Source organism: Chamaea fasciata, unplaced genomic scaffold, assembly GCF_029207755.1.
Source record: "Chamaea fasciata isolate MVZ Bird 193981 ecotype frontalis unplaced genomic scaffold, bChaFas1.0.hap1 SCAF_1, whole genome shotgun sequence".
Classification (NCBI taxonomy): Eukaryota; Metazoa; Chordata; class Aves; order Passeriformes; family Sylviidae; genus Chamaea; species Chamaea fasciata.
In genome coordinates, this window is record NW_027094086.1 from 33,295,486 (window position 1) to 33,321,525 (window position 26,040).

The 26,040-nt window shown below is 37.2% G+C and overlaps 1 protein-coding gene across 1 annotated transcript in view; it reads left to right on the top strand.

Moving 5' to 3' along the window:
• Window positions 1–24,951, top strand: part of EYA1 (EYA transcriptional coactivator and phosphatase 1) — an 86,778-nt gene extending 61,827 nt beyond the window's left edge. The window contains exons 14-19 of the mRNA XM_066180273.1: window positions 13,174–13,232; window positions 13,425–13,585; window positions 13,810–13,924; window positions 14,223–14,344; window positions 16,507–16,607; window positions 23,913–24,951. Coding sequence (XP_066036370.1) covers window positions 13,174–13,232; window positions 13,425–13,585; window positions 13,810–13,924; window positions 14,223–14,344; window positions 16,507–16,607; window positions 23,913–23,993 — 639 coding nt within the window. The 3' untranslated portion in view covers window positions 23,994–24,951. The remainder of the gene's footprint in view (window positions 1–13,173; window positions 13,233–13,424; window positions 13,586–13,809; window positions 13,925–14,222; window positions 14,345–16,506; window positions 16,608–23,912) is intronic.
• The last annotated feature ends 1,089 nt before the right edge of the window (window positions 24,952–26,040 follow it).

The following is a 26,040-nucleotide window of genomic DNA, read 5'->3' on the forward strand; positions in this document are numbered from 1 at the left end:
GCCAGTCAAGTCCCTGGTGCAGCTGCAAGTGCTAAAGAGTGCAAGTTATTCCAGCTAAGATCAACATTAATTTACACTCAAATATCTTTCCCAGCCTGCCCTTTCTATTCACATAATGAAGTTATTTTGTGCTGATTCCAGTACTTTGTGGCAAAATATTTTTTTCTCATTGGACTCTTCCAATACAAAAGCCCAGAAGGCAAACTGAGGAGAACATAATAGTCACCTTTAGAAAAAATATGTCCTGATTACCATAGGTACCATTTTAAAATCTCAGATTTGAATTAGTCAGGTTGATTTTTTGAGTGGATTAGTCTGTGAAAATAACTTAATGTAATTATTTTAGGAAAGCTACGTGAAACTAAGTGTCATCCTTACTATGCTGTTTTGCAGGATGAGAGTACGTTAGCCAATCCTCACATAAGTACAAAGATTTGAAACCACAGCTTAAGCATCTTAGCAATATGCATGGTAGGTGGTTTCTATCAATCTTGTCAGCCTAGGTTTAATTTTGACATGGATTTACAAAGTTGTTTACAAGTTGTTTGATATCATGAAAGCCGCTTGTGCTGGTGTGGTTATGTGTGAGTGCTATGACTGAAGTTTAAATGTTAAGAAAATATGCATACATATGAACTTTGAACATATCTGTCCTGAGTTTTTAGGTTGTTTTGTTTGGTTGGTTGGTTTGGTTTTTTGGTAGCAATTATATTAAAATGTTTCCACAGGGAAAAAATTAAGAAGTTTCTTTCATTCATTTTCTTACAAAAGCACTAAAGGAGTGCTTGAAGTTGGTTCCCAAAATGTTTGAGTTTCACAGTCTCAGGAGGTTTCTACTGTTTCAGTGTGGTTACAATAAGGCCTCTATCTGAATTTCTTCCAGTTCAATGGTCTAATGAAACTGTAAAGAAAGAGGGAGAGCATTATTTCCTCACTCATTGCAGTATCACTTCCATTTTTCTGGGGTTTAAAGTAAAATTTGACTGTTGTTAATTTTGTTGCTAATTTTTTGTTGTTAATTGCATTTATAAATTTTTTCTTTAGATATGTTCAAGAGCCTGGGTGATCCTATAGTAGACTAAAACGACCTTAAAGTGTTCTGTTAAAGCGTGAGGCTTTAACGAGGACTTAAAAAAATGTAAACATGACGTTTAACAAAAGAAACAGTGAGGTATTGAAGGAATGGAGCATTGAGTTTTTTGGGTTTTCCAAGATCCTTGTGCAGTTAAAACAAGGCAGTCTAGGCGTTATGTGAAGGTTACCTGAAGCTCTGTGGAGTCAGGAGATGAGAGCTCACATGTGTTCACTGACAGCAGGGACAGACTGCTGACATGAGGACTGGCTCAGCTGAAACTCTGTCACAAGGAAGATCACCTTTATCTAAGCAAATGATGCTTCCTGAACTGTAGAAAATCCCTTCAATCAGTTAAAAGATCTCATCTTTTTCTTCTGCATATTTGTATAATTCACACTGCGAATGTAAAGTATGGATACACAGGCGAATAACTCCGTCCCCAGCACTGCTGGGCAAGGGGTAGAGGCAGTTTTAGCAGCAGTTAGAGCACAAGAAAGAGGGTTTCTAGGAATTTTCTTTGACTTCGAAAAGTTTAAAAACACAAATATTTTAATTCATTTATTGGAGCAAAATGTTTTTCTTAAAGATGTATTCCGAAGTCCAGAACTTCCATTATTGCCTTGGTCAAATGAATAAAGCATAAATCAAGCTGTGATCACATGCAAACAAGGATTTACAAGCAGAACAAAATAGACAGTGAAAACATACACCACCTTTTTTTTTTTTGTTCCATCAGTTTGATAAATTCAGACAGAAATTTGAATGCAAGCAATACAACCTCTGACTCCCAAACTGTCAAGAGGTTTAACTAACAGAACTAACGACTCTTTCCTGAATCTAATCTCCACTAGTTTGGTGTTTAACACAGCAAATATAATGATTAGCAGAAGTATCTTCCACAAAAAAACTATAAACGGGTTTTATTTCTAATTTTTTCATTATATTGTAAATTCATAAATCTTTCTTTACCATAGGAAGGTAGAAAACACAAAAACGTTTTGTATGAATGCATATTTTTACTTTATAATCAAAACCACATTCAAATGGTATGTAATATTTCATGTATTGGGAAAGAGTCTGTAATTTTTAATACAACAATGTATACTGAGAAAAAACCCTTAATACTATTTGACTAATTCAAATTCAACCTTTTTAAAATTATTATTTAAATATTATTTAAATGAATTACTGTGAAAAAATAATTTTAAAAAATTGCTAACAACAGAAAAGCTTTTACTAAGAAATTAAATAGCAGTGTGGTAATTTAGCTTTTATGTATAAACTGCATGTGGTCATGCAAAGGGTTAAGCTGTGTGATTTCAGGATAAAAGGTTTCCTGAGTTGACTATTATTCCTGTGGTCTGCCAACAACTTTGCAATAAATGGAATGATTTTTTATGGGAATGTGGTTATTCACAGCAAGACTACAGTTGGTGTCAGTATGAAAAATTCTTCTTTAGTAGATTCTCTCAGCAGGAATAACAGATCTGAAAGAAAGGCAAAAAGTAGCTACAGAGAACTCTGGCTGGTGTTGGTGACAAATTATGTTTACAAAATGATGTGGTAACCCATTGAAAAAGAAAAAATCAGAACAACAGTAAATCAGAGTATTGCCCCTCTAGGTACTGCTGTTTCAAAACATGTTACTTCTGATTGTGAGTATTGTTTAATAGCTCATTCTTGACCATAAAGCAAGTGAGACTTCTAGGCTTTCAGTTGCAGGGGTGTGAAAAAATGCTTCAGAAATCAGTAAAATTATCTCAAAGCTATACCAAAGTCCATAGCAGAACATAAAGTATGAGTGGATATGAATTAAAATAATTATTTTATTAAGGAGAATGGGAAAAAAATCACTGTATTAAAATTCAATATCATTTTATAATTATTTGCTATGTTTATAAGTTTTATAAATTCTGTTATTTCTCGTACCAGTTGTCTACTTTTTACATCTTTATGGTTTTTGAAATTTTATTATTAGAAGAAAATTGTGATGGAGAATGCTTTAAAACATTGATGAACTTAGTATTAATTATCCAATTTACATTTGTTTTGTGATAAGCTTTCAGAATGCTAAAAAGATTAACTCACTGATTATGTCTGCAGCACCAGCACTAGAGCTGATATTTTCTTCCATTCAAAATGAGGGTTAAAGTTACATAGAATTTAATGGTTCTCTTACAACCATACAGGAATCTTGTGGGTTTTAGTTGTTCCACCATTCCTAAGTTAAGTTGTTGGAATATGAAGGGGGTTGTTACTATTTGTGTTGTTTGGTTGAGGTTTTTTTGAAATCAAATAGGTAGCAGCTCTTTTAGAGAAGTAAACATAACAGCTTTGAGTGTCTCCTCCTCTTTGTTTTCTTCATGTACAATTACCCCAGTTCTATTTAAAATTTTTCATTTGCAAACTTTTCTAGAAGTATTGCAAAACCTCAGGTTTTTTTCATTATGGCATGAATTTTGTTCATTGTGCTGGGATCACCAATGATGTGCCAGCAAGGAAGAAAATCAACCTAGATGTGTCAATGTCAGTAAAAAAGAAAAGCAATTCATTATAAATCAACTGTGTTGTTGATAGGTGGAGGTCAACCACTGTTGAAATAAAGGGATAGGTTTACTCACCTAAAAGTAAATATTGACCGTGATGATGCCAAAGAAAATAAATTTCTTAGAAAATTACATTTCACTTTCTCTCGAAATAGAAAAATAACGTGTGCATTCTTTAATATTCTAAGAAATGTTTCTTCAATAGAAATATTTTAAAGCAATCTATGAAAGAAAAGCTTTTTGCTTGAGGAGAGTTTTCAAGAGAGTATAATAGTTAAAGATGAGCTGAAAGTGGAATCAGCTCCTGGTGGCTGTTGAATGTAATCACTCATTATTGTTTTTGCCAGATGACCTTCATTTAGCAATAAACAGGGAATAGAAGTTCATATTCAGACCTCTAGGCCTAGTTCTACTGCTGTGAGAAATATCTGTTTTCTGTGAAGCACAAATGTGATTTTTAGCAGAGTTGTTCTGATTTGGCTGTGATTGGAGGATGGATCCTGGAAAGCCTTAGCAAACCTTTGGCTCTTCATTTCCTAATTGACTAGCTAGATGTTGAATAAGAAACACCAAAGGTCTCTTCTTAAAAAAAAAAAAAAAAAAAAAAAAAAAAAAAAAAAAAACAAAAAAAAAAAAACAAACATAGAAAGGACTGTAGAACATATTGAAAATAGATTTGTGGTCATCAGACTCAAAAAAATAAGCAGTTAGAGGAAAGACTGTTGGATAAGCCTAATTCCTGGTGAGATACAAGGAAGGGTTTCAGGGGGAGGAAAGCTTCAAACAGAGCTGACTGAATTATTTTCTTCCCACCCCCAAATACCATAGGGATGACAGCTGAACAAATCTTTGGGCACCCAGAGTGGTCCCTACAGAGGAGTATTTATTAAAAAATTACTTTTCTCATTTGGTTGAAATAAAAATTCACCTCCTCCCAATGTTTGTGATGTCTGTAACGGGAACGTCCTGACCAGACAGTGGCTAGGGACGCTGTATAACAAGCATGTGATTCAACTTCTGACAGTTCTTCTTCATCAACAGAGAGTTCTGGGACAGCCAAATGTAATTATTCCAAAACCTTTTAACAGCATTAAATTTATTTTTAGAGCCATAAACCTTATTTTTAAAGCACTGTAAGTTCTATAAAGAGTTGACAAAGACAAGTTCACTTTCTTAGAAACCCGTCAACAGTTGTGAACTCCCTTCCAGCAGGCATCACAGCAGTTCCCTTTGCACATTCGGGCTGAGACACAAAGCCCATCTATTTGCATTTAATTTTCCACAGTAGCAATTCAAGAACAGCTCAGCTGCAATGCAGGAAGGAAGGGTAGAGAGAGGAAAGGAAATTCAAATCACGGCACAGTGTTTTCCCTAATGTGTGTGTGAGGGAATGACTGGAAATAGTTTCTCATCTATGTGATACTACTACCAGGAGTGACTTGTAGAAAGTTCATGAAGTTCCACTGCATGAATGTGCGACTAAATGACATCACACATGTAGCTGTAGGTAAATGAACAGAAAGGCAAAACAAAGTCTTCATTCAGGCAGAACTGTGGCCTTGCTGGTGTGTGCAAAACACAGCTAAAAGCCTCAACCCATCTGAAATGCAAGATGCCTGGCTGTTGTGGAATGTGCTGCTGTAGTTCCTGAGTGTTAGAGCTACAAAGAATAACAAATATCTCCTTTGCTCACTTGAGAAGACCATTCCTATAGGCTTATGCAACTTATTAACCACTTAATTTCTTTTACATGGCAAATGACAGGTACCTTCATGCTAGGTGCCACTAAAAATAGAGCCTACACTATTTTCTCTCTCAAAAGGATCACCTGGGTTGTTCTTTGCAGATGTACAGCTGAGCTGAAATACCCAGGAGCCTGCCATGCTCATGGACTCACTTTATCGCCTTATTTACCTTTCTGTTGCTTCTCCCTGAGCTGGTTTAACCCAGCTGGGGTTAAACCACCACAGGCTGTAAGGTGGCACAAAAGCTCTTATCTCTCTAGCTGGCGCTCTTAGAGCTCCAGCAAAGGATAGTTGTCCACTGCTCTGGCTGGGCAAGGCTGAGATGGGTCAGCTCACTCCCTGCTTCTGCCACTGAGCAGCAGCACAGGGGCCAACATCTGCCCCACAACACTGGGAGTGGGAAAGAAAAGGAAAGAGAAAATTCAAACTGTTGTGTAAAGGTCTTCAGGCTGCCCATAGAAGAAAATGCTTTTGCTGTCCATACTGGCAAGGTTAGCAGAGAGAATTTTAAACCCTGGCTTTACCTCATTAGTAGTCACTTAAAAAGATGGGACACTCACTCACTCAAAGCATTGCAGCTTTCATTTTAAACATATGCATTTAGAAAATTATCGACAGCACCAAGGCCCTGCAAGTTTAAATGAATTGGTCGTGTGGAACTGAAAGACACAGCTTAGATCATCCTGTGATAATTTCCACATGAACCCCTTGTTTCCAGAGAAATGAGACATTTTAAGGCATTTGTGGAAAAATCATTCTTTTCATAAGTTTAATTTTTAGGTTCTTTAAAATTTAAATATATTTTAACAATCTTTAGTGTATGGTTTCAACAAAATACTGTGTATGTTCCTAAAAGTATACTTTCAAGTTAGTGAGCTTGGGAATAATTCATTACATTCTGATGAGATTCATGGCTTTTTTTACTTCTTAAAATGTCTTCAAATCTTATCCTCACTGTCTCCTATTAATCATAGAATTTTTTTCTCTTTGCAAAAGTATATATTAGCAGATAATAGGAATCATATCATAAAGAAAGTATTTACATGTGAAGTGCTGGACTTAAAATACAGTTAATTTGACACTTGGAACTTAACACTGTTCTCTCCAGGAATGACACAGACTTTTCAAGCAGATACGCTTGAGTTTTATTTAGCTGGTTCTTTCTATTGGTAAAATTCTTTCTTTGTCATCCCCCCTCTTCCCTTCACTTTTCCTGCAAAATATACAGAAATAGGATAACATAATAGAATAGAACAACAAATTACTTTCTCAGAGTTGGAGCAAGAACTGATTCTTAGAGAGGCACTCTACTCCTTCCACTGCAGTTGCCATATAGATACTTCTCTAGGTCATGTTTTATTTTAAATTGGATTTTTCCAGTTACAAGGTGTAGTTGAAACGAAAATGTAAACCTTGGTTTTAGCATAGCTACTTCAATAAAAACAAGTTGCAGAATAAGATCTGTATTTATTTTGGAATATACACTGTTTACTTTAGGAGTATCATATTTGATCCAAATGCATTTGTTGATGTGAGCAAGCAAAATTGGATTTAAATCACTTTTTCTATTACAAAGGAATGGCATCCATTGTGCGGTATAAAAGGGTTACACGTTCAGTGCAGGGAACTACTTTAAAGTCATTGGCTGTGAAAAAGGGTTTGTAAATAATTTCAGTTCCTAGTCCTCAGGGTTTATAACAGCTAATAGTTTATATAGATAATATATATTTTTTTTTTGGTTCTGATGTTCTATTTAACAATAAAAGATAGGATTTGGGAGGGTTTTGGTAGGGTTATTGTGGGCTTTTTTTACACTATAAGCTTCTCTTTATAGTCTTAAGTTTAAAAATGGGAGCATTTTGAAAGCCTTCACAGCCCAATTTGATTCCTTGACTGTTCATCCACAAATTGTCAGACAGAATGAAGTGGATTTCAAGAACTCTCTTTGTTCTTAATATCCTGTGCCTGACCTACAGGTAATCTGCACCTTTTTTCTTCAGCGCCGAATAATTGTGGTGGGAAAGAAGAGAAAATGTTAGGGTCACAAAGTGCAGGCTAGACAGAGATGACAGGTCCTGCCAAAGGAGTGCCAGGGTTGAGAAGCTGCGAACCGCAGTCCCTGCTCTTTCACATGGATTTGTGCTGTGCGCTAACAGGCGCTCCGCGATGACGGGTGAGCAAGTTCAGCACTCTAGCCTCTGTTGCCTCGGCTTTAGAGGAAGTGCAGAGGCTTTTGTACATTTAGCAAGCACAGGATTGCAGTAGAGAAGCATTAGGTACAATTCATACTATATATATATATATATATATATATATATATATATATATATATGTAGACACCGAGGATATAGATGTGCTGTTGTTCAATTTTCCAGCCTTTACATACCAGGGATTTTATCCTTCTAGTCAAGTGAAAAACAGAGGTTTACTTCTAAAGCTAAATGAATGCTGGCAAGTAGTGTTGTGGTCCTTGCATGTGGTCACAACTGTGAGTAAAAAGAATGGGGGGGCGATGTTAATTGGTCATTTACAAACTAGCCTTGAAATACGTAATTGTTGCCTGGAAAAAAAAATAAAATCTGTCAATCTGTAACTCTGTGATTCCCAAAGAAGCACATTGTGATGGCTCATAGGAGTGATGAGTATTTGTGGAGTAGATAATAGTCTTAAAGGGTATATACAACTGAAACGGTATATGTCTTATTCCTGGAAAAGACATAAACAGACGTACTGCTGTCGTAAAAAGCTGCATTAAAAACACAGCAGAGTACACTTGGGGATTTTTTTTTAAGTTTTTCTTTTTTTACATATACATCACATTTATAAAGGATTGCATCTTTAACTTGTTTTGCTAGATCTGTTCTCACATGTACATGACCAAATTTCTCTACTGTTCAGTAGGGAAAATGAAGCAGTGGATATAATTGCATAATGACAGATATGAGAGGAACAGAGAATCCCAGCAATCATTTCCTGTGAGTTGGCCAGCTTCCAGGATGTCTCAATGGGCCCGCTGATGTAAAGGCAAAATGAAAATAGCTCATTCTGAAGGGTAGTTGTTGGTTGGGGTTTTTTTTTTCCATCTCTCATTTGACTTTGCAGACAAAGGTATTGGAACAATTAGTTGGCAGTGTGGTGTTAGTTTTCTCACAGTAAATTAAGAAGATTAACCAAATGTGGAAATGTATTTTGGCCATAATCAGCAGATTTGAAACTGTAATACTTCGGCATCCTCTGAGGTTATGTTAATATTCTTCATGTTATTCTTCTCTATAATGTGCAGACTTTTCCAGAGTTACCTTATGTCAGTGTTTATTCAAAGACAGCAGAATTATTAGATTTATTTTTGTTAGTTTTGTAACACAGAAATGTAGAGGATCAGCATGCTAGCTGTTGCGTCACTCCACTTGGCATGAAGTATTGGCACGGGTAAGAAAACTATTATAACAGCCTTAATCTCTTTTTTTATTATTATTGTTATTAATTTTCCTACAGTAATTGAGTAGGGAAGCATATTTTACATAATTATGGCAGAAGTACACAACCTGACGGGTGGTAGTCAAGGAGCAAAGTAATATAAATATTTGCAGAACATTTCTGCCATAAGTTAATGCTTTGCATATGAATCTTTATAAAGATCCTAAGTTAGTTTAAAGGAACGATTCCAGAGGACTACGTAGGTCCAGGCATTTTAAGAGCTGTGAATGATGACTGTGGAGCATCTCTGGGAGTTTTTGGCTTGTCATACAAAAACAGAAAAGAGAAGGAGGAAAACTTAGCAGGAAGAAGTTAAATGCTTTAGGAGTGGAGGAGGGAGAAGACATAAGCTTTCCATGTACAAATCTTAGGCTAGACTCACCTAGTCATTCATTTTTGATTGGTGTTTACCTTTGACTTGGTGCATTTCACTGGAGACATGCACTTAGCAAGTGATTGCAGCAGCTTTAAGTTGCTCCTGCAAGCACGGATCTGCTGTTGCTTTGAGCCCCAAAGCTGAGCTGATGGAAGGGAATGAAGAAACAAGTCTCAGTTATTCCACGCAACATCTGTTGGTTTAATTGAGCTGCTGCAGGGGATTCAGGCCACCAGCTGTGGCACAGAAAGGTCTGAGGGACACAAACACATCGATCCATGCAAGCCAGCTGCATGCAAGAGCAAAAAAGGACAGCATGGGCAGTAACTTCTTAAGACGTAGATTTGCCAGGTTACACATGCTGACACTCCCATTTTCCCTGAAAGTATTATTTCTAACAATACCAAGTGCATTTTGCTTTCCAGGGATTGATCCAGAAGTGCAGTGCTGCATCTGCTGCATCTCAGCCTCTCTGACTGAAATACAAATCTTCAGTACAAACATGTTATCACTTGTAGTTCCTCCCGAAGATTTTAAACTGGATACGCTGAAGTTGCAAGGTCAACACATTTAGGAGCAAAACACAGCTAGCTACATAAGCTTTATATGTAAGCCACAGGATATTTTGTTCCTTACTTGCCAATTCAGCCTATTTAAAAAAAAGAATCCCACAATTTTAATTTTCTGCTTTGGACTTGACTGCTAAACTGATTCTGTCATAATAAAATACATCTGCATAAATAACAGTGTTTCTACAGGGACTTTCAGTATTTGTTTCAGATATCACTTTGCCAGAGAAATTAGGGGGAGAATTCTAGTACTGTATTTCCTATGAAAATTCCACAAAAATGTCAAATACATTTGTGGAAGTTTGAAATGGTGAACCTGCAAACAAACTTTTTCTTCTTCTTTTTTTTTTTTTTTTTTTTTTTCTGGATGGCCATTTAGCTGTCAGATCCCCTCACAGAAGCTTTTCTTAGAAGTAGTTGAGGATTTTAGAGTCTATGTGTAAATATATATATTTATGAAAACCGTTCTGGTTGGAAAGGCATACTTCATTTCTTGCGCAGTGTTTTACCATATCCCTGATTATGGTGCATATTGAGCTAACTGCTACTTTAAGTTGTTGACTGTGTGTTTAATTGCTTATATCTAATCAGAGGACTGAGCAGTGTCTCAGGTAGCTCACAAAGAGAATGTTCCACACACACCAAGCAGGTGAAAACAAATACAAGGGGTTCTGAAGGAAGGATGGACCACATCAATTAATGATGGGAGGGTAATTTGCTTCTTTGAAGAATTACTCCTAAACAACTTCCCTGCTAAAAGAGCAATTGCTAAATGAGTGTTTTTCTTTACAATGTTCAGGGGTTGAAAAATGCAGCCATCACTCATTAGCCCAAAGTCCAAGTCAGCTAGATGGCGTGAAAAAATACCTGGCACTCAAAGATCACATTTAGCCTCAAAGCCGTGCCCTGCCACTCAAAAGGAACAAAACAGTCGTGCACTGTTTGTGACCTCCCTTTAGCGGTAACATAGTGTCAATCACATTGGGCTTTAATCCTTTCCAAATTATAACATGTATCTCTTGTGCTTTGTTCCCCTCCAGACTATTTTCTTCTTTTATTCCTGACAAAAGAGGACACTATCTCTCTCTTATTATATTCCATATTTTGTCTGAAATTTGCGGTGCTTGTGACATTTTCTTCATTTTTCTTGCTTTCTTGACACTGTTGCTGCACTTTTTCCCTAGCAGTTTTTAGTCTCAGTTTTATTTTCTGGGCTTTTCTCTCCAAAATAATTCTTTATTTTTATGCCAAAATTTCTATTTCCGATGTATCACCGCAGTTCTCACATTCTACCCTACCAAGCAGGTGGTTAGACAGAAGGGGGGAATGTCTTTCATGATACAGGACTTGTGATGGTCCCAAGATCTTGCACTGTGAATTAAAGTTCCAAGTCCCCAGGTTCTCTTTGGTATCTAAGACGTAGTGGTCTCAATCTTCCTGCCTCTGTCTTTTCCCTGAGAGAGTTGAATTTGGAAATTTTTTGAGTTATTCCTTCTTCCATCTGCTCCTTTGAGAGGATGAGCTTCTACTCCTACCTTTAGTTTTGTGGTTACTAAAAAAAATAGTTTATTTTTCACAAATTTCCATTTTGAGCCCTCTTCTCCAGTAGCTTATAACAGTTGCCATTCATAGTTTCTAAGCTGGAGAAAGAGAAATCACTGTGCAACAGAACAGTGGGGAAATTAATGAATTCAGGAGAGTGTTGCTTCTTTAGCTTACTCATATTTGAATTGTTTATGTGGTATGGATTTGGATGGGCATTTGCTCTAGGTTTTAAACAGAAAAATAGTAAAATATCATGTGAATTTGATAACTTGATGAAGAAGCTTCTGGCTGCTTTTTCCGCCAAGTTGATTTTCAGAGCCAGGCAACATATGCTCAAAGTTGCAGTTTCAGCTGTGTCTGTACATCTGATGTATTTTGTCTGCCTGAGGAGGAAATTCACTGTATGCTGGTTAAATATGGGCAAATATAGTATTGTCTCTCCTGTGCTGGTTGTCACTCCTACCTCTCTCTTTAGCACAAGCTACCTATGCATAAGGCAGAGAAGAGTAAGCATTACAGTAAGAATATGTTGTACAAGTGCAAAAGACCACACCTCGTTCTTCAAAACATTTCAAGTTTCTGAGGCATTTTTCGTAAACCTGTGTTTTTAAAAATGTAGAATCCACAGCCACCATGTGAGGCCACATAGGCTTCTTCAGCTTTTTTCTTATCTGAGGTTGTTGACCTCAGGAGAGGAGGAGAAGGTTACAGGGTCAAAGTCTTTTCCTCCTTGGAGCTTGCTGCTTGCTGGGAGAGGGTTGGCTGGAAAATAGATGTTTTAGAAAAAGGGTTGAGGGTCAGGATTTTAATTCTGTTAGGGAACAGCTGGTTTGAGTTTCTTTCCACTTCTATCTTCCCTCCCTTCCTCACAAATCCATGGAGAGAGAAAAATTTGTTCAGAGGAAAGCAACGCAAAAATAAAGGATTGCAGTATTTTCATCTTTAAAATAGATTGTATTTGTTATAGGGCTTCACATAAGGAGAAGGAAAAGGAAATTATTAAAATAATTTATATCCATTATTGTTACAAGCATTGAATTGATATTGATCTAGAGTGTCAGAGGTTTATTTGTTTTCCTGCCAACAGTTAAAATGTTAATAGTAATGTTTTAATGGGTTTTTTTGTGGATAAACAATTGCAATTTTTAATTTAGTGATGGACAAAGCTAATTTTTAATGTATTCTGTTAGTTTGCAGACAAGCTGCTGAAAAAAGATGGTTTGATTTGGGTATTTCTGTTCAGATTTTCTTCATCTTGGCATGCTGCTTTCATGCACTAAGACCAAAGAGAGAGAAGGAAACTCACAACTCTCAAATGAATGGCAAACTAGGAACAGATTTTTCATCTGTACTCCTCTGAAACACTGGCCTCAGGCTGTGTTGGTGTGTGGCTCAACAGCAATCAGAGGTCATAATTTCATTGGCGGTTAGCATCAGGTTTAATTTTTCTAATATGTTACATTTACCAAAATGTCTGGTTTCAGTTACACTTATGCACTGACTGAATCAGCTTTGAGCAGCATGATGTTTTAAGGTACCTGAAAGGCTACAAGATCGTTTATGGAACACATATGCTAATTGTTTTTAACCACTTTCCTTTCTAAACACAAAAACGTGTTTTTGGAAAGCCATTTAACAGTAGGAGCTAATGACGGTGTGCATTTATTCTAAGAAACGAGCACAAGGAATAGGTAAAATAGTTGTTTTAACAAGACTGCCATCTACTGATTTCCACAATTAAAAATATCCCCGATGACTAGACTGTTCGTAGATTTTTTTATAGCTTTGTTTTCGAGATTTTCAGAATCAAGATAATTGTAAAATCTTTCTGTCATCTTAGGAATGCGACCAGGTTCACATTGACGACGTGTCTTCGGACGACAACGGTCAAGATTTAAGGTACAAGAAAACTCATTAAGATAAAAATTGCTTTGCAAACTCCCTCCTGGGCAAGTGACGGGCTGCTGGAATGCTCACAGTAGCCCGCTCCCTTTTCACTGTCTTCTTTGCAACCCAGCCAAGTGAGTAGCTGGTGGTTCAGTGTAGCTTGTTGCCTTTTCTTAATCCGTGGGGTTTTGTATCTCTGCCTAGCACGTATAACTTCGGAACAGACGGCTTTCCCGCAGCTGCCACCAGCGCCAACCTGTGCCTGGCCACTGGCGTGCGTGGAGGGGTGGACTGGATGAGGAAACTGGCCTTCCGCTACAGACGAGTAAAAGAAATATACAACACCTACAAAAATAATGTTGGAGGCAAGTGGCTCTGGAGTATCTAACAAACACTGATGAGAGGTCATAAATGGGAAGAACTGGTTTCTACTCCTTTTTATAACATAGTAGTGTTTAGTAGTGTTACTACATAGTAGTGTTACTGTTCAGTTTGCAGTGTGTGGAAATTGTCTGAGCTAGTGAAAACAAAGGAAGATGACAGAGCACTACTTAATACCAGTGCAGACATGCCCTTGTCTTCTCCACAGGTCTACTTGGTCCAGCAAAAAGAGAGGCTTGGTTACAACTAAGAGCAGAAATTGAAGCTTTGACAGATTCTTGGTTAACACTTGCACTGAAAGCACTCACCCTCATTCATTCGAGGTGAGTATTAAAGAGTTCGAAGGAAGCTCTAGGGTGTCTGATGATGATTATCTGAAAGAGGCTCCCTGGTGTGGTGGGCAAAATGCTGAAGCTGGAGGACCTTATCCTCATTCCTTACTCTGATCTGACCATGCCACACCTTGCTCCTTGGTACAGTGGTTAAAAAAATACATTGTTTTTAAGTGGCAATAATAATATTGAGGGGTTCTGATGGCAGGGGTAAGATTTTCCTGCTATTGTTTTGTTTTTTTCTGTTATGCTTTGTTGAAAAAGGATATTTGCATTTTCTCTTCCATAGGACAAACTGTGTGAACATTCTTGTAACAACTACTCAGCTAATTCCAGCTCTGGCAAAAGTCTTGTTGTATGGACTAGGGGTTGTATTTCCCATAGAGAATATTTACAGTGCAACTAAAATAGGTGAGCTATTTTTCATGTTGTGATACATTTAAAGCTGTATTTCTAAAAAGAAAAGTCATTGTAGTCTATATTTAATTCTAAATTCCTTTCACTGTAGCAAATACAGAAATTAGTAACACCTGATCCTCATGAAACATTCGTAAAGCAACCTTAAAGTGCTTTTCGAATGAGTGATGATCCAGCACAGAAAGCTTTGTATATCTCTGTTGACAGTGGTACAGTCTCTGTTAGGAAGAAATTAGTTGCTTTTTTTTCATCATTTCTCAGAACTGTGGGGCTGTGTAGCAGTTGAGAAGGGTTTTTAATAGGCAGTAAGTACAGAACTGGAGTCTCCCTGGAGCAGCAGTAGGAGAAATTCTGTAAAGGTAGGCCCTGGATTCATTTGTTTTCATGGGCTCTGGAAAAAAATTTGGTAAACAATTTACCAGAAGCAAGAAGGTTTTGCTGCAGAATGTAATTATTAAGTTTCTTCATTATTGACTGTAATAAGCTTTAGTCAGGCAAATGTTTATTTCTGTTTTGTGGTTCAGTATAAAAGATATTATTCTGAGTATGTAGAAGTACCCCAGACCAGATGGCAATGGTGTTTGTAGTTTTTAATGTGATTATGACATATCTTTCTGTCTCATATTCCATCATAATTGTGGGCTACACAAACACGTTTTTCATGTGTTCTTAAGTATCTATAATACAGCAAGCTCAAATTGTCAAGAAATAATTGTGAGATTTTTTTTAAATTTTTTTTTTTTTAAAGACAAAAGAAAAATTGGTTCAGAGCGTTACAGGGAAATTTGAAAGTGTTCCCTTAAAATATTTAAAACTGTTTCCTGAATATTAAAGTTACAGTGCCCTCTGTCAAAATTTATAGTAAATTATAACTTTGAAATATAATACTTTAAATACACATTTTAATTAAAAATATTTTAATAAATCTTCACTTGTGATTCAGGTACATGAGATGGAAGGGTGTTTTAGAAAGAATGTGTTCTGTCACTGACTGTAACAGGAAACCATGGGATTTTTGTAATTAGATTCATAATATTCAAACACTGTTTCAACTTAGTATTGGAGGTTTCTTATGCCTGGTGCTACCGTCAAATGGTATCATTAAGTAGTTTGCTTTCTGTAATGGTTAGAAAACTTCATTTAATTTTCAGCCTACTTTTTCTTATGCTTATTGTTCTTCAGCTGAAATAACTTTTTTTAAAAAACAGTTTATCTCATCCATTGCTGTAGACACACAGATTAGCATGTCCCATGGCCAGACTAAAGTGACATTCCAGAGTGGGGACATTTGAGAAGGCTCAAGTTCAAGCATTTGCTTTCTTTCTGTCTTCTCAGTACCATACCTGAAGCTTCCCAGTATGGCTACAAATTGAAAGAGAGAAAATTCAGGTTAGCTGTTAGGAAGAAATTCTTTACTGTAACGGTGGTAAGACACTGAAACAGGTTGCCCAGGGAGGTTGTGGATACCCCAACCCTGGCAGTGTTAAAGGCCAGATTGGGTAAGGCCTTGGATAACCTATTATAGTGGTAGTGTCCCTGCACATACCAGGGTGAGTTGAAATTAGATGATTTTTAAGGTCCCTTCCAACCCTTAATATTTCTATGATTCTGTGGTACTTGTGCAAAGGGCTGGAGCACTGAGATCATTTCCCTAGGTGTGTGCAGGGAAGGAATGGTCCATATGAGTGGATCCCAGTGCAGGATCAAGGACATGGCCCGTGTATTGGATTACAGGCATTTAAATCTAAATCTTTTGGGTGACCTTCTAAGTCAGGGTACTTACTATGTTTTAGGAGCTGTGATTAATCATGTCGCAGGTTTTGGAGAAAAAGCTAGAATTTCAACCCAGCTTCAATCAATTTACTCAAATCAGGCTACTGGTCATCAGCAAATGGTAGATAATTCTCCTGGTGATGAAATTCCCCACAAAACCTGTGTCATATTATGGAATGAGACAAGAAAGGTCATATTGTGGACCTCCAGTATGCTATTTATGGTGCAATTGGCCTTTATACACCATCCTGAGGGACAGACTCTTCTCATCTTGTAGCTCTACTTAGGAATTCTAAGGGTTGGGGAGATCCAGGCTAAAAAGTTATTTATTTGATGGTATCCCATGACCACCTACCCTAAATAGCCTGATCTTTTTCTTTCAGGAAAGGAAAGTTGTTTTGAGCGAATAATTCAAAGATTTGGAAGAAAAGTAGTGTATGTTGTTATAGGGGATGGTGTCGAAGAAGAACAAGGCGCAAAAAAGGTAATGACCTTCTTTTGGTGATGATTGGTTTCAAGAGTCTGGAAAATTGTATTTTCCTCAACATGGGATAGCATAATATCCAACATTTAGGTTGGATATCTGTGCCTTACAAAATCTGTATTGACCATATCTAGCAGAAAGCCGGGTAAGACTGTAGATAATGATTTGCCCTGCTGTTCTCCAAAAGACACATTAAATTATGTATGTTTGATATATTTCAAAAAGGGGCCAGAAAATGGGCCCTGGCTTTTGTGCCAAGAACTAATAGTTCTGTTTTCCTTGGCAACCCAAAATACCACATAGGATGTTATGAATGTAAGCAAAATATGGTGATTTCTAGTGATCAAAGGCAGTGTGCTGTTTGACTGTATGAAATACGTATATGTCACACCTTAAAAAGACATGTAGGACTGGAGTAGGTACACAGGAATTTCCGTTTTCTTGTGTGTCCATAATTTGGATTCTTAGTTCAGACAACAACCTGTGGCTTGGCGTGCATTCATAATCTCAGATAACTGAGCAGAGGATACTATTTGACTGTCTATTATTTTTTTGTTTTCCACTGAGAGGAAGGAAAAAATTCACTTTTTTTTTTTTTCAATGTGAATTAAGCTGTATAAAAAGCAACACTTCCCATTCACAATTAATAGGCATTATTTCTAGCCTTGCAAGGTAGTCTGCAGATACACACCCTTTGCATAGAGGAATGAGGCATAACCCTGGCTATTTGAATAATAGAAGAAAGAGCAGGAAAATGGGCATTTTTGTTCTTGCTTCCTTTCACAGATAAATTGCTTTTACACAGCTTCTTTTTCACCACAAAACTCTATGTGATACTTCTATCTCTTTCCACTGTGACTTTCTAAATTGGAGAAGTGAAACTAATTAGTCCACATAGCGTTTTAACAGCCATTGACTGGTTTTGCTTCATGAAATCTGGGTTTTGTGCCCCTGAAGCCTTGCGGGTAGGTTCTCGGCTCGTCCCAGCACTTTGCAGAGTCTCAGTTTCATGTCTCCCTTTGGCGGACTGACGGGAACAGTTTGCTCCTTTCTCCTTCAGAAATGCCTTTCATCTTTGCAGAGAAATGTTTTCCCGCTGCAAATGATTACATTTTAAAAGCTGTATTTAAGATCGGGGGTGGGGGGGAAATTCCTTCTCTTTGTTCCTTTTCTGTTGCTTGGTGAAATAGTGTTGTATATGATAATGGCAGGAGTAGTCCTTTTGGTAACATTATCTATTCCAATGCTTTTTTCAACAGGAAACATGATTCAGAAAAGCATAAGAGAAAGCCTTTCCAGTCACTAAGAGGAGTAGCAGTATAGAAAGTTCCTTTGTGCAATTACTTGCGTGTATTCTTTCTTGATGGAAGGAATTTTCAGGTTGAAAGCATGTTAGATGCTCTGGATTAAATTATCTGCTGCAGCGATGCCAGAGAAGTCAATAAGCAGACCAGCAGCCCTGCCTTTCTGCATAAACTATCAATCTGATTTAGGAAATGCTTCTGTGGTTCTTGTCCTGCTCCCTACTCCAGCAAATAAGAAATCACCATTTCACACTGTGAATGCAGGATTTGCCTTTTTAGTTTTTTCTTTCACATCCTGCAAAAGCAGAAACCTCTGGAGAGCACACAAGCAAAACAGAAGCTTTACCTCCACAAAACTACCCAAAGCAAATCAATCCAGAGTGGTATAGCTGTCCTGTGATGTACCCCATTGTCATGCTTATCCCCTGACTCTTGGGAGTTGGTTCCTTCTGACTTTGCTTCCCATCAGCATGTCTGGTTTTGTTATATTCTCCAGAGAAGGGACAGGTCTTCTGTCACCCCTTTGCACAGCACTTTCCTGTAGGGCTCTGGCCTGTGATGATGCCATTAGTATATGTGTATTTCTTTACACTACTTAGAACATAAACAGTACATCCTTCTTTAGGTAGCACTTTATTATTTACATGTAAACTGTAATGAGTCTTTTCAAGTGAGCATATAAATTCTAGCCTTTTTAATTAGAGATTTTTTTTTATTCCGTGTTCATTCAGTGGATAAAAAAAAAAAAAAGTTGAACTTCCAGCTTAGGAGGTAGGAAAGTTAAGGTTTATTATTAGAAATAATTTACTGATCATTTATAAATTCCTTCATCGTAAAGCAAGATTTTCGTGTATGGCCTTCATTCATGGAAAATCTTGAGTCAATACAGCAGTAGGAAAATAAAAGACATATTTAAAATCTTTTTGTTATTGTCATTAGAATAAAAATTCAATAATAGAAACTTTTTTATGCCACTTAAAGTGTCATTTCTTTACTGAGAAACATTTTTAGGATAAACAGTTTGTTCATAAAATGCCTCTTTTGGTTGATGTAAGTAAATGTAATACACTGATGAAACTGCACACTGTTGCATTTCTCATAGCGTTAGTCAAACTATGATACTGACCCTTTGTCTAGCTGTCACTTCCAGCAAAATATTTGATGAGACAGTTAAAATTCTCAGGGTATTTGCACTGTGGACTGAGGAATAATCATACTCGTCTGGATCAGTGCAGCAACCAGCGAGCTTGGCTGTAACACCAGGGTTCACGCAAAGGTTGCTACCTTCATATCAGCTTCCCTAGGAAAAGAGGGAGAGGAAGGCAGAGAGAAACCAGTGTGAAAGTCCAAAGGCACCAGTGCGGGTGCCCTGTGGGTCAGAGCCATCACCTGCGAGAGCCACTGTGGTGACAAAACTTTTCTCTGTGTAAAGTTCTGGGGGTTTCTGCCAGAGACTTCATTATCTTGGCATTTTGGTTTGCTTTGCTTTGTGTTTTGGTTTTGGAGGTTGGGTTTGTTTTGTTTTGTTGTGTTGTGTTGTGTTTTGTTTTGTTTTATGCTCATCTTTTGCCTTTGCTTTTGGAGACACATTTGGGAAATACTAATAAGACAGAAAAACCCCAGCTCCTGAGTTTTTCTGCTAAGGAGAATTCTCCAAAGGATATCTAATTTGTGAGAAGAGACAAAGGCTCCTCTGCACTGAGGAGCTGGATTTTACATCAGGTGATTCGGGAGAGCCTAGACAAATGGGCTTCTCCCTTTGTCTCCAAAATGGTCATGCTGCCTTGGAGGAAAAACCATAAATCTTTGTGGAGCAATAAATAGAATATAAATGGGTATCCAATATGCCACTGCTTTTAAGTTCACAGTCACACTGTGCTGGTCAGGTTTGGGGTAGGAAGTAAAGACGGCTGCTTAGCAAATCTGGCAGGAATACAACAAAAATACCATGAAAGATGACAAAAACTGATGAGTTTTCTATTCAAATCCATCACAAATCTCAAGAGTAAGTTTTTTGTATAAATATGTATTCATTTAAGAGAAGGAGAATAGAGGATAGTCTGCACTTTTTGGTGTTGCCATCAAAAAATGGATTTGTTTTGCATGTGTATTAATAGGAACACTCTATTTTGTAGAGTAAAATAGCTGAAGCTTTGTACTTTTAGTAGGTACATGCTGAAAATAAAGTTACTTCTATTTCAGAAATAAAATAGCTTAGTATCTTAGGTTATTTAATAATACTCTAATTTTTAGGCTTACTAAATTTGTAGTTTCTGTTTTATGCTTTTTACATCGAAACCAAAATTTTGCCACCATATTTAATTTCAAAATGTCATCAAAATCAAATAATTTAAAAGTTCATAGATGTTTTATTACTAAGCATCATCTACCAAACAATTCATGATTTTTAAAAGACAAAAGCTTCATATTTACTTGGAAAACATTGAAATAGTAGAATTAGAGTTCCATTAGATACTAATGCATCCAGATTCACCACCTATTTATTAGTGGTTAACATTTGTCATCCATTCTCCTGCAGCAGCAAATGTGAGATTAGCATTTCTTGCTTGGCTCAGAATAGAAGTGTTCTGCATGACGTGTGTGTGCTAAGTGTTGACAGGGATGGCTTTTTAGAGGCAATATTTATTATGTATATATACACAAAAGATCTCTTGCTCTCTCAAATGATCTCAAGTCATTTGGGAAGAGAAAATGTACTTCCATCTCATGGGTGTGTTGCCACTTTTGACATGGCTGAAAGGTTGTGAATCAACAGTGCATGTTAATACAGGAATAATATAGAAGAGTTTGTATGATAATTTTGTTAAGGATTTTAGTTTCAAACAATCATCTATTAACTTGGATGGGGTGAAAATTAGTGTGCATGCCTCATGAAAACGCATGCATAAATATGAGCACATATGTGTGAGTCTCTATATATACACACAAACATACAGATATATATAGATCTGTATCAGGTTTGTTTCCCCTCCTCACAGCTCTGAAGGCTGTACTGTAGGGTCAGACTGATTGAAATCTGAATTGGCCACGTTCAGCCATGCCCAGGGCATCAGTGCAGATTCCAGCCCCATGCAGCCACCACGTCCCTGGCATGCTTTATTTCTTGGGAGTGTCCAGCTGGCCTTTAGACCTACATGAAGGAGAACTGAAAATAGTTATAATCCTGAGATTTGCACAACCTCTTTTCTTTCGTGAGACTCTCTATTGTCATTCCACGCTTGACTGCTGTAACTGTGTGGAGTAAATATAGGTATGTTCCTTTCACAGACATAAATAAAGCAGAAGACCCTTAACTGAATTTGAGATAGACATATATAGTCAAAATAATGACTGCTTCCAGTTTTGGTTTAAAATCTGACCATCAACAACTGAACCATAAACAGGGTAATCCAAAACTCAATATTGCACATGGGCATCTAGAAAGAGGTGCTGTAATTTGATTTAACAGAAGCTAAACCTTCTGTTAAATCAATCAGTCTTTAACTGTTCTATCTGCCTGGTGTGTGTATGCTCTGTGATGCTGAGGTTGTTACCAGGGAAGCAGTATAAAGCTGGAGCTGCATTAAGTGGGAGCTGGAATCCAAGATTTTATTCCTATAGTTCTCCCTATTCATTGGTTTGCTCCGTGACCTTGGAGGGCATCCATGTCATTGACTCTTGGCTTCTGCAGAGGCACTTTGCAAATGCAGGTGTCCGCCAAACTCTTGCCACGCCACACACACCTCCCTGACCCATGGCTAAAGCAGACCTGCTGCCAAACTAAGAGGAGGAGCAGGGAGCTATGGCTGGCTGTCAGGTAGAGCAGCTGTGTCCCACCTGGCAGGGCTTTGAGAGAGAAGAGGAAAGCTGCAACCTCACACGAAAAGGAGGCAGCAGTGCTGAGCATCGCCGACCTGTGCAGTCATCTGGCAAATACAGCGTGGACCTGCTGCAAGCACGAACCTGTGACTCTTTGTCCTTGATGTAGTACCCCCCATCAGATATTTCAAATTCTGTCAGAAAGATCTTGCAGCCTAAGTTAGAGATAAGTGCACAGAAACTTTTGCAAAGTCCAGAGAATGACATGACTAGTCATTTTTATTTCGTATTGCTCTTGCTGGTTTATTTCCTGAACATGATGCAAGAGGTTCATCTTTAGGAAATCTGTGAGTTGGAAAGCAGCAGTGTCTGGCTTGACAGAGCACAGAGGGTAGGCTGCCTGTATAATGTAACAGGGAAGACCCGGGGATGTGGAGTTGTAACTGAGTGAACTAACTGCATCTGTTTTCTGTAGTTAGTGGAGCATAGAGACAGTACAGTGGAAGTCCAGATTGAAACTGTAGGGGAAAAAAAATGTTGTAGTTTTTAACATTTTCTTCTCAAGGAAAGGATCCATCTGTAAAAGTGTTTTGGAAATATCATAAGCATTGTTTTTAAAATACCTCTGTTGTCTCTGAATTTTGTTTTGTTCTCTCCATTGTCAGCCATCGCTCATGAATTTATCTTCAGGCTGAGATTCAGTCAGCTCTTTCTCAAGGTTTTCTAATACTCTAGAGCAAAGCAAAGCAGAACAGAAATTATTACAATGGAGTTTTCTTGGGGATCATTTTGTTTTCTTCCTGAAGAAATTCCTTTGCTTTAGAAGCAAGGCATACTCTGAATGCGGGCATGTGCTGATGCATCCATATTGCATCTTTATTCAGATCAGCAGTGTAATATCAAAGAGGATGTGATAGGCTGAGTGTTAAAGTGTTTGCCTTCTGAGACAGGTATAAAAATTTCAGTAAACATACAGGTGGAAACAGTGAGTTCAACATTGTTTTCAAAATTTTTCTTCAACTTCAAATTTTAGAAGACCAGAATGAAAAAAGGAAAGCAGAATAAAAGTGTCAGAGGAGATGGAGTTTTGCTACTGATTTCAGTGGAATTAGGAATTTACTCAGGAGCTGCTGAAGTAGGATGATGAAAGCCTCTTTGAGAAGTCATAGATAAAATGCTTGGGGAACTTGGAAGGTAATGTGATAATAAATTGCTTGTGGTTTGCCTCTTAAAGATGCCAGGGACACAAGCTAACCCAATGAAAAGATGAACACAATCATGTTAGCCACCAGAATACTGTCAAATTGAAACTATTTTCCCATTGGATTTATAGAATAATTTCCTGACAAAAGCTGATGGTTATCTTTTTATCTTTTTTCTTTTTTAATTTACTCAAAAGTTCTTGTTGACATTATAATCCCTAATTTGAAGTATAAAGGTTGTTCTTAATCAGATTTTTACCCTTCATGAATGAGGTAATTTGTGCTTTTTCCTGGAATTTGTGTTTTTGGTTTATCCAGGTTCTTTGCAAAAGTATTTGTTCTCCAGACAGATTTTATTACAACTAATAGGAAAAAATTATGATTTTATTTTAATGTCCCATATGGAAAAGATGTTTTAAGATCAGTGTTAGCAATGGCCAATGTTATACAAGCCACTGGGATAAAAATCTTTTCAAACTGATGTGAGCAACACATGAGTTATTCTGAATTACCATTTCTCTGTGCTTAACTCATCTGCCAGGAGTAGTTTTTTAAAAGGAGCAAACACATTTTGATAGTAGACAATACTTTCACTTTCATGATTTTCTTTCTGTTTCCTTCCTCAAACTACCCACATGCTTCATGTGTATGTTATTTGGTTTATTTTTTTCCAGAAGTAATATTCTCTTCTGCAGTGTTCTGAAATCTGTTTTTCATATAAAGATATTAGAAGCCACTCCCTTCCTTATGATCTCCTGATGTGTTTGTTGTAGTTCCTATTGTAAATGGATTTGCTGTTATTGATAATTTATGTTTAGGGGGTAGGTCAGAGAAACGAGACATAAACATGAAGGACTCCAGGTTTTAAGAGCTCTTTTTCTCTCCCACAAGTGTTCTCTTATCCCTGTAAAAGACAAAGGGTGGGTCTAAATACCACAATGCTTGGGGTTATTTTTACATGTTGTCTGTGCTGTTCACAGCATGCTATGCCATTTTGGAGGATCTCGAGCCACTCTGACCTTATGGCCCTTCACCATGCCTTGGAACTGGAGTACTTGTAGCAGCTTAGCAGCACTTTCAAAACCTCAGAGCCTCCTTCTGCCCATGGATGAGATGCCTGTGTCTTGTGTCAGCTTTGGACTACAGAACGGTGTGATTTCAACATGTTGACGTACAGCTGCAATTGGTCTTAACCCTTGCCCTTTCAGTAAACGGAGGAGCATGTCTTTTTCTTCAGAACAGCTGTTGGCTCCGGTACTGCGAGTCCAACGAAAACAAGCCATGCGAGTGTTTGAACAACTCATCTTTACCATGTTTGCTACCAAAAAGGAATAGAGAAGGAAAAATAAAACGGGAAAAGAAAAGAAAAAAAAAGAAAAGGAAATGAGAGGTTCATACCTGTGAAGAAAAGAAAAAGGACCTGCAAATGCTTTGTAGTTTTTAGCCTCTTCAATGTGACACACACCATTTCTTCAACACAGCAAACTTGATTGCACAATGAAGACTGAGATTTTACAAAATACCAGTGGAGTAATTTTCTTAAAAAGAAGGTTTACGTTTTGGTTCCTCATACCCAGGGTACTCTGTACATCTTTACTTATTTATGAACAGACTATATTTTGACATCATATAACTGAGGATATGTATAATAGGATTAAAGGCTATTATAAGCCTTTGCCTTATGGTACAGCAACTACTTTTGGTTTTAGCACATTACAGAGTAGTTTAAAATATGTCTAATTTAAACTAATAGGTACATCACTGAGACAATCATGTACAGGAAGATTTTTTTGTGTAAATTTGTAATAATGAATGATTCTTTTACATATTGTTAAGGTAAATGCTATTGAAAGATAGTAATGCCTTGTTGGTGAAGAATGAGGCCACGTGTGCACAGACTTGTGCAGTGCCTTATCAATGTGTTGGATATAAATATGTAGATAATGGATTTTTTAGATAAATTTGTCAAGACCAAAAGCATGGATGTCAAGTGTCAATAGGAATTGGGTTTTGTTCTCAGCTGTTTCTCTGCCATTTTCTTGTCTCACACACTCTGATTATGAAAAGATGGATTTTCTGTGTCCCCCCCCCCCCCCCCGGTCGAAGCAAATACAGATAAAACCCAAATGAAGAGGAGGCCTTTATTGTCTTTTTGTTTCCTCTTTTAAAGTTAACATATTAACCCTTTCTTAGAGTATTAAAAATTAATTAGGAAAGTCATTCCTTAAAGAGATAGAGAAAGAACACAAATATATTTTAAGATGTAACTTAAACTGGAACCTTGCTACTGAATAGCTTTTGTCTCATCCAAAAATGAAGGAAACTATCGTCACTAATATTTTTAGAAATTAGAAGTGAGAGTATTTTGGAGAAATTAAACAAGAATGCTCATATACTTTTAAGATTTTTTAATCCTCTTCCACCAGGAGTCAGATTTTCCTAAGATATAACATCCATTGCCGGCAATGGAAGTGCTGAAATGGTTATCACCAAGGAGTTAAAATTTGCTTTTGTCTGTACTAACTTAAAGGACAAGCCTAGACTGTGTCTGTCTGTGACTTGTGACTTTTCTGATCTTGAAGGCTGTGAGCGACTTGGTTAAATAAACTGTTAGTCTGACTTTTTGGCTTGAATTGTACCAATTCTCTTTGCCCAGTTATCTTATTAAAAAGCAGCCTCACTTTTGCTGGTTAATTTTCTGGTTTTATTTCTTTCACTTTTTTAAAAAAACCACCAGCCTCAAAACAGCTACCTGGAAAGCTTCAAAGCACCAATGTAGCTACAAATCAACACCCTTCGCTATTGGAGGAATCACAGTGCTGCTAGAATAAAATATTTGTGGCTTACTTTAGTACCAACAGAGAGGTTTTTATCTTAGCAAGACTTGCACATGTGCTTTACTTGACCCAGTATGAATGCTGCAACTCGTGCAGTACTCACATATGTACCTAAAGCACATTGTGGATAGTTTTTAGAATTGACACTATAATTAGCCTTTTTTTTTTTCCTCAAGCAAAGTAGACAGTGATGGGGGGGATTGGTTGTCTTTTTTTTTTCCTTTGGCTTTTTTCAATTTTTGGTCACTCGCGGACTGAAAAAAATAACAAA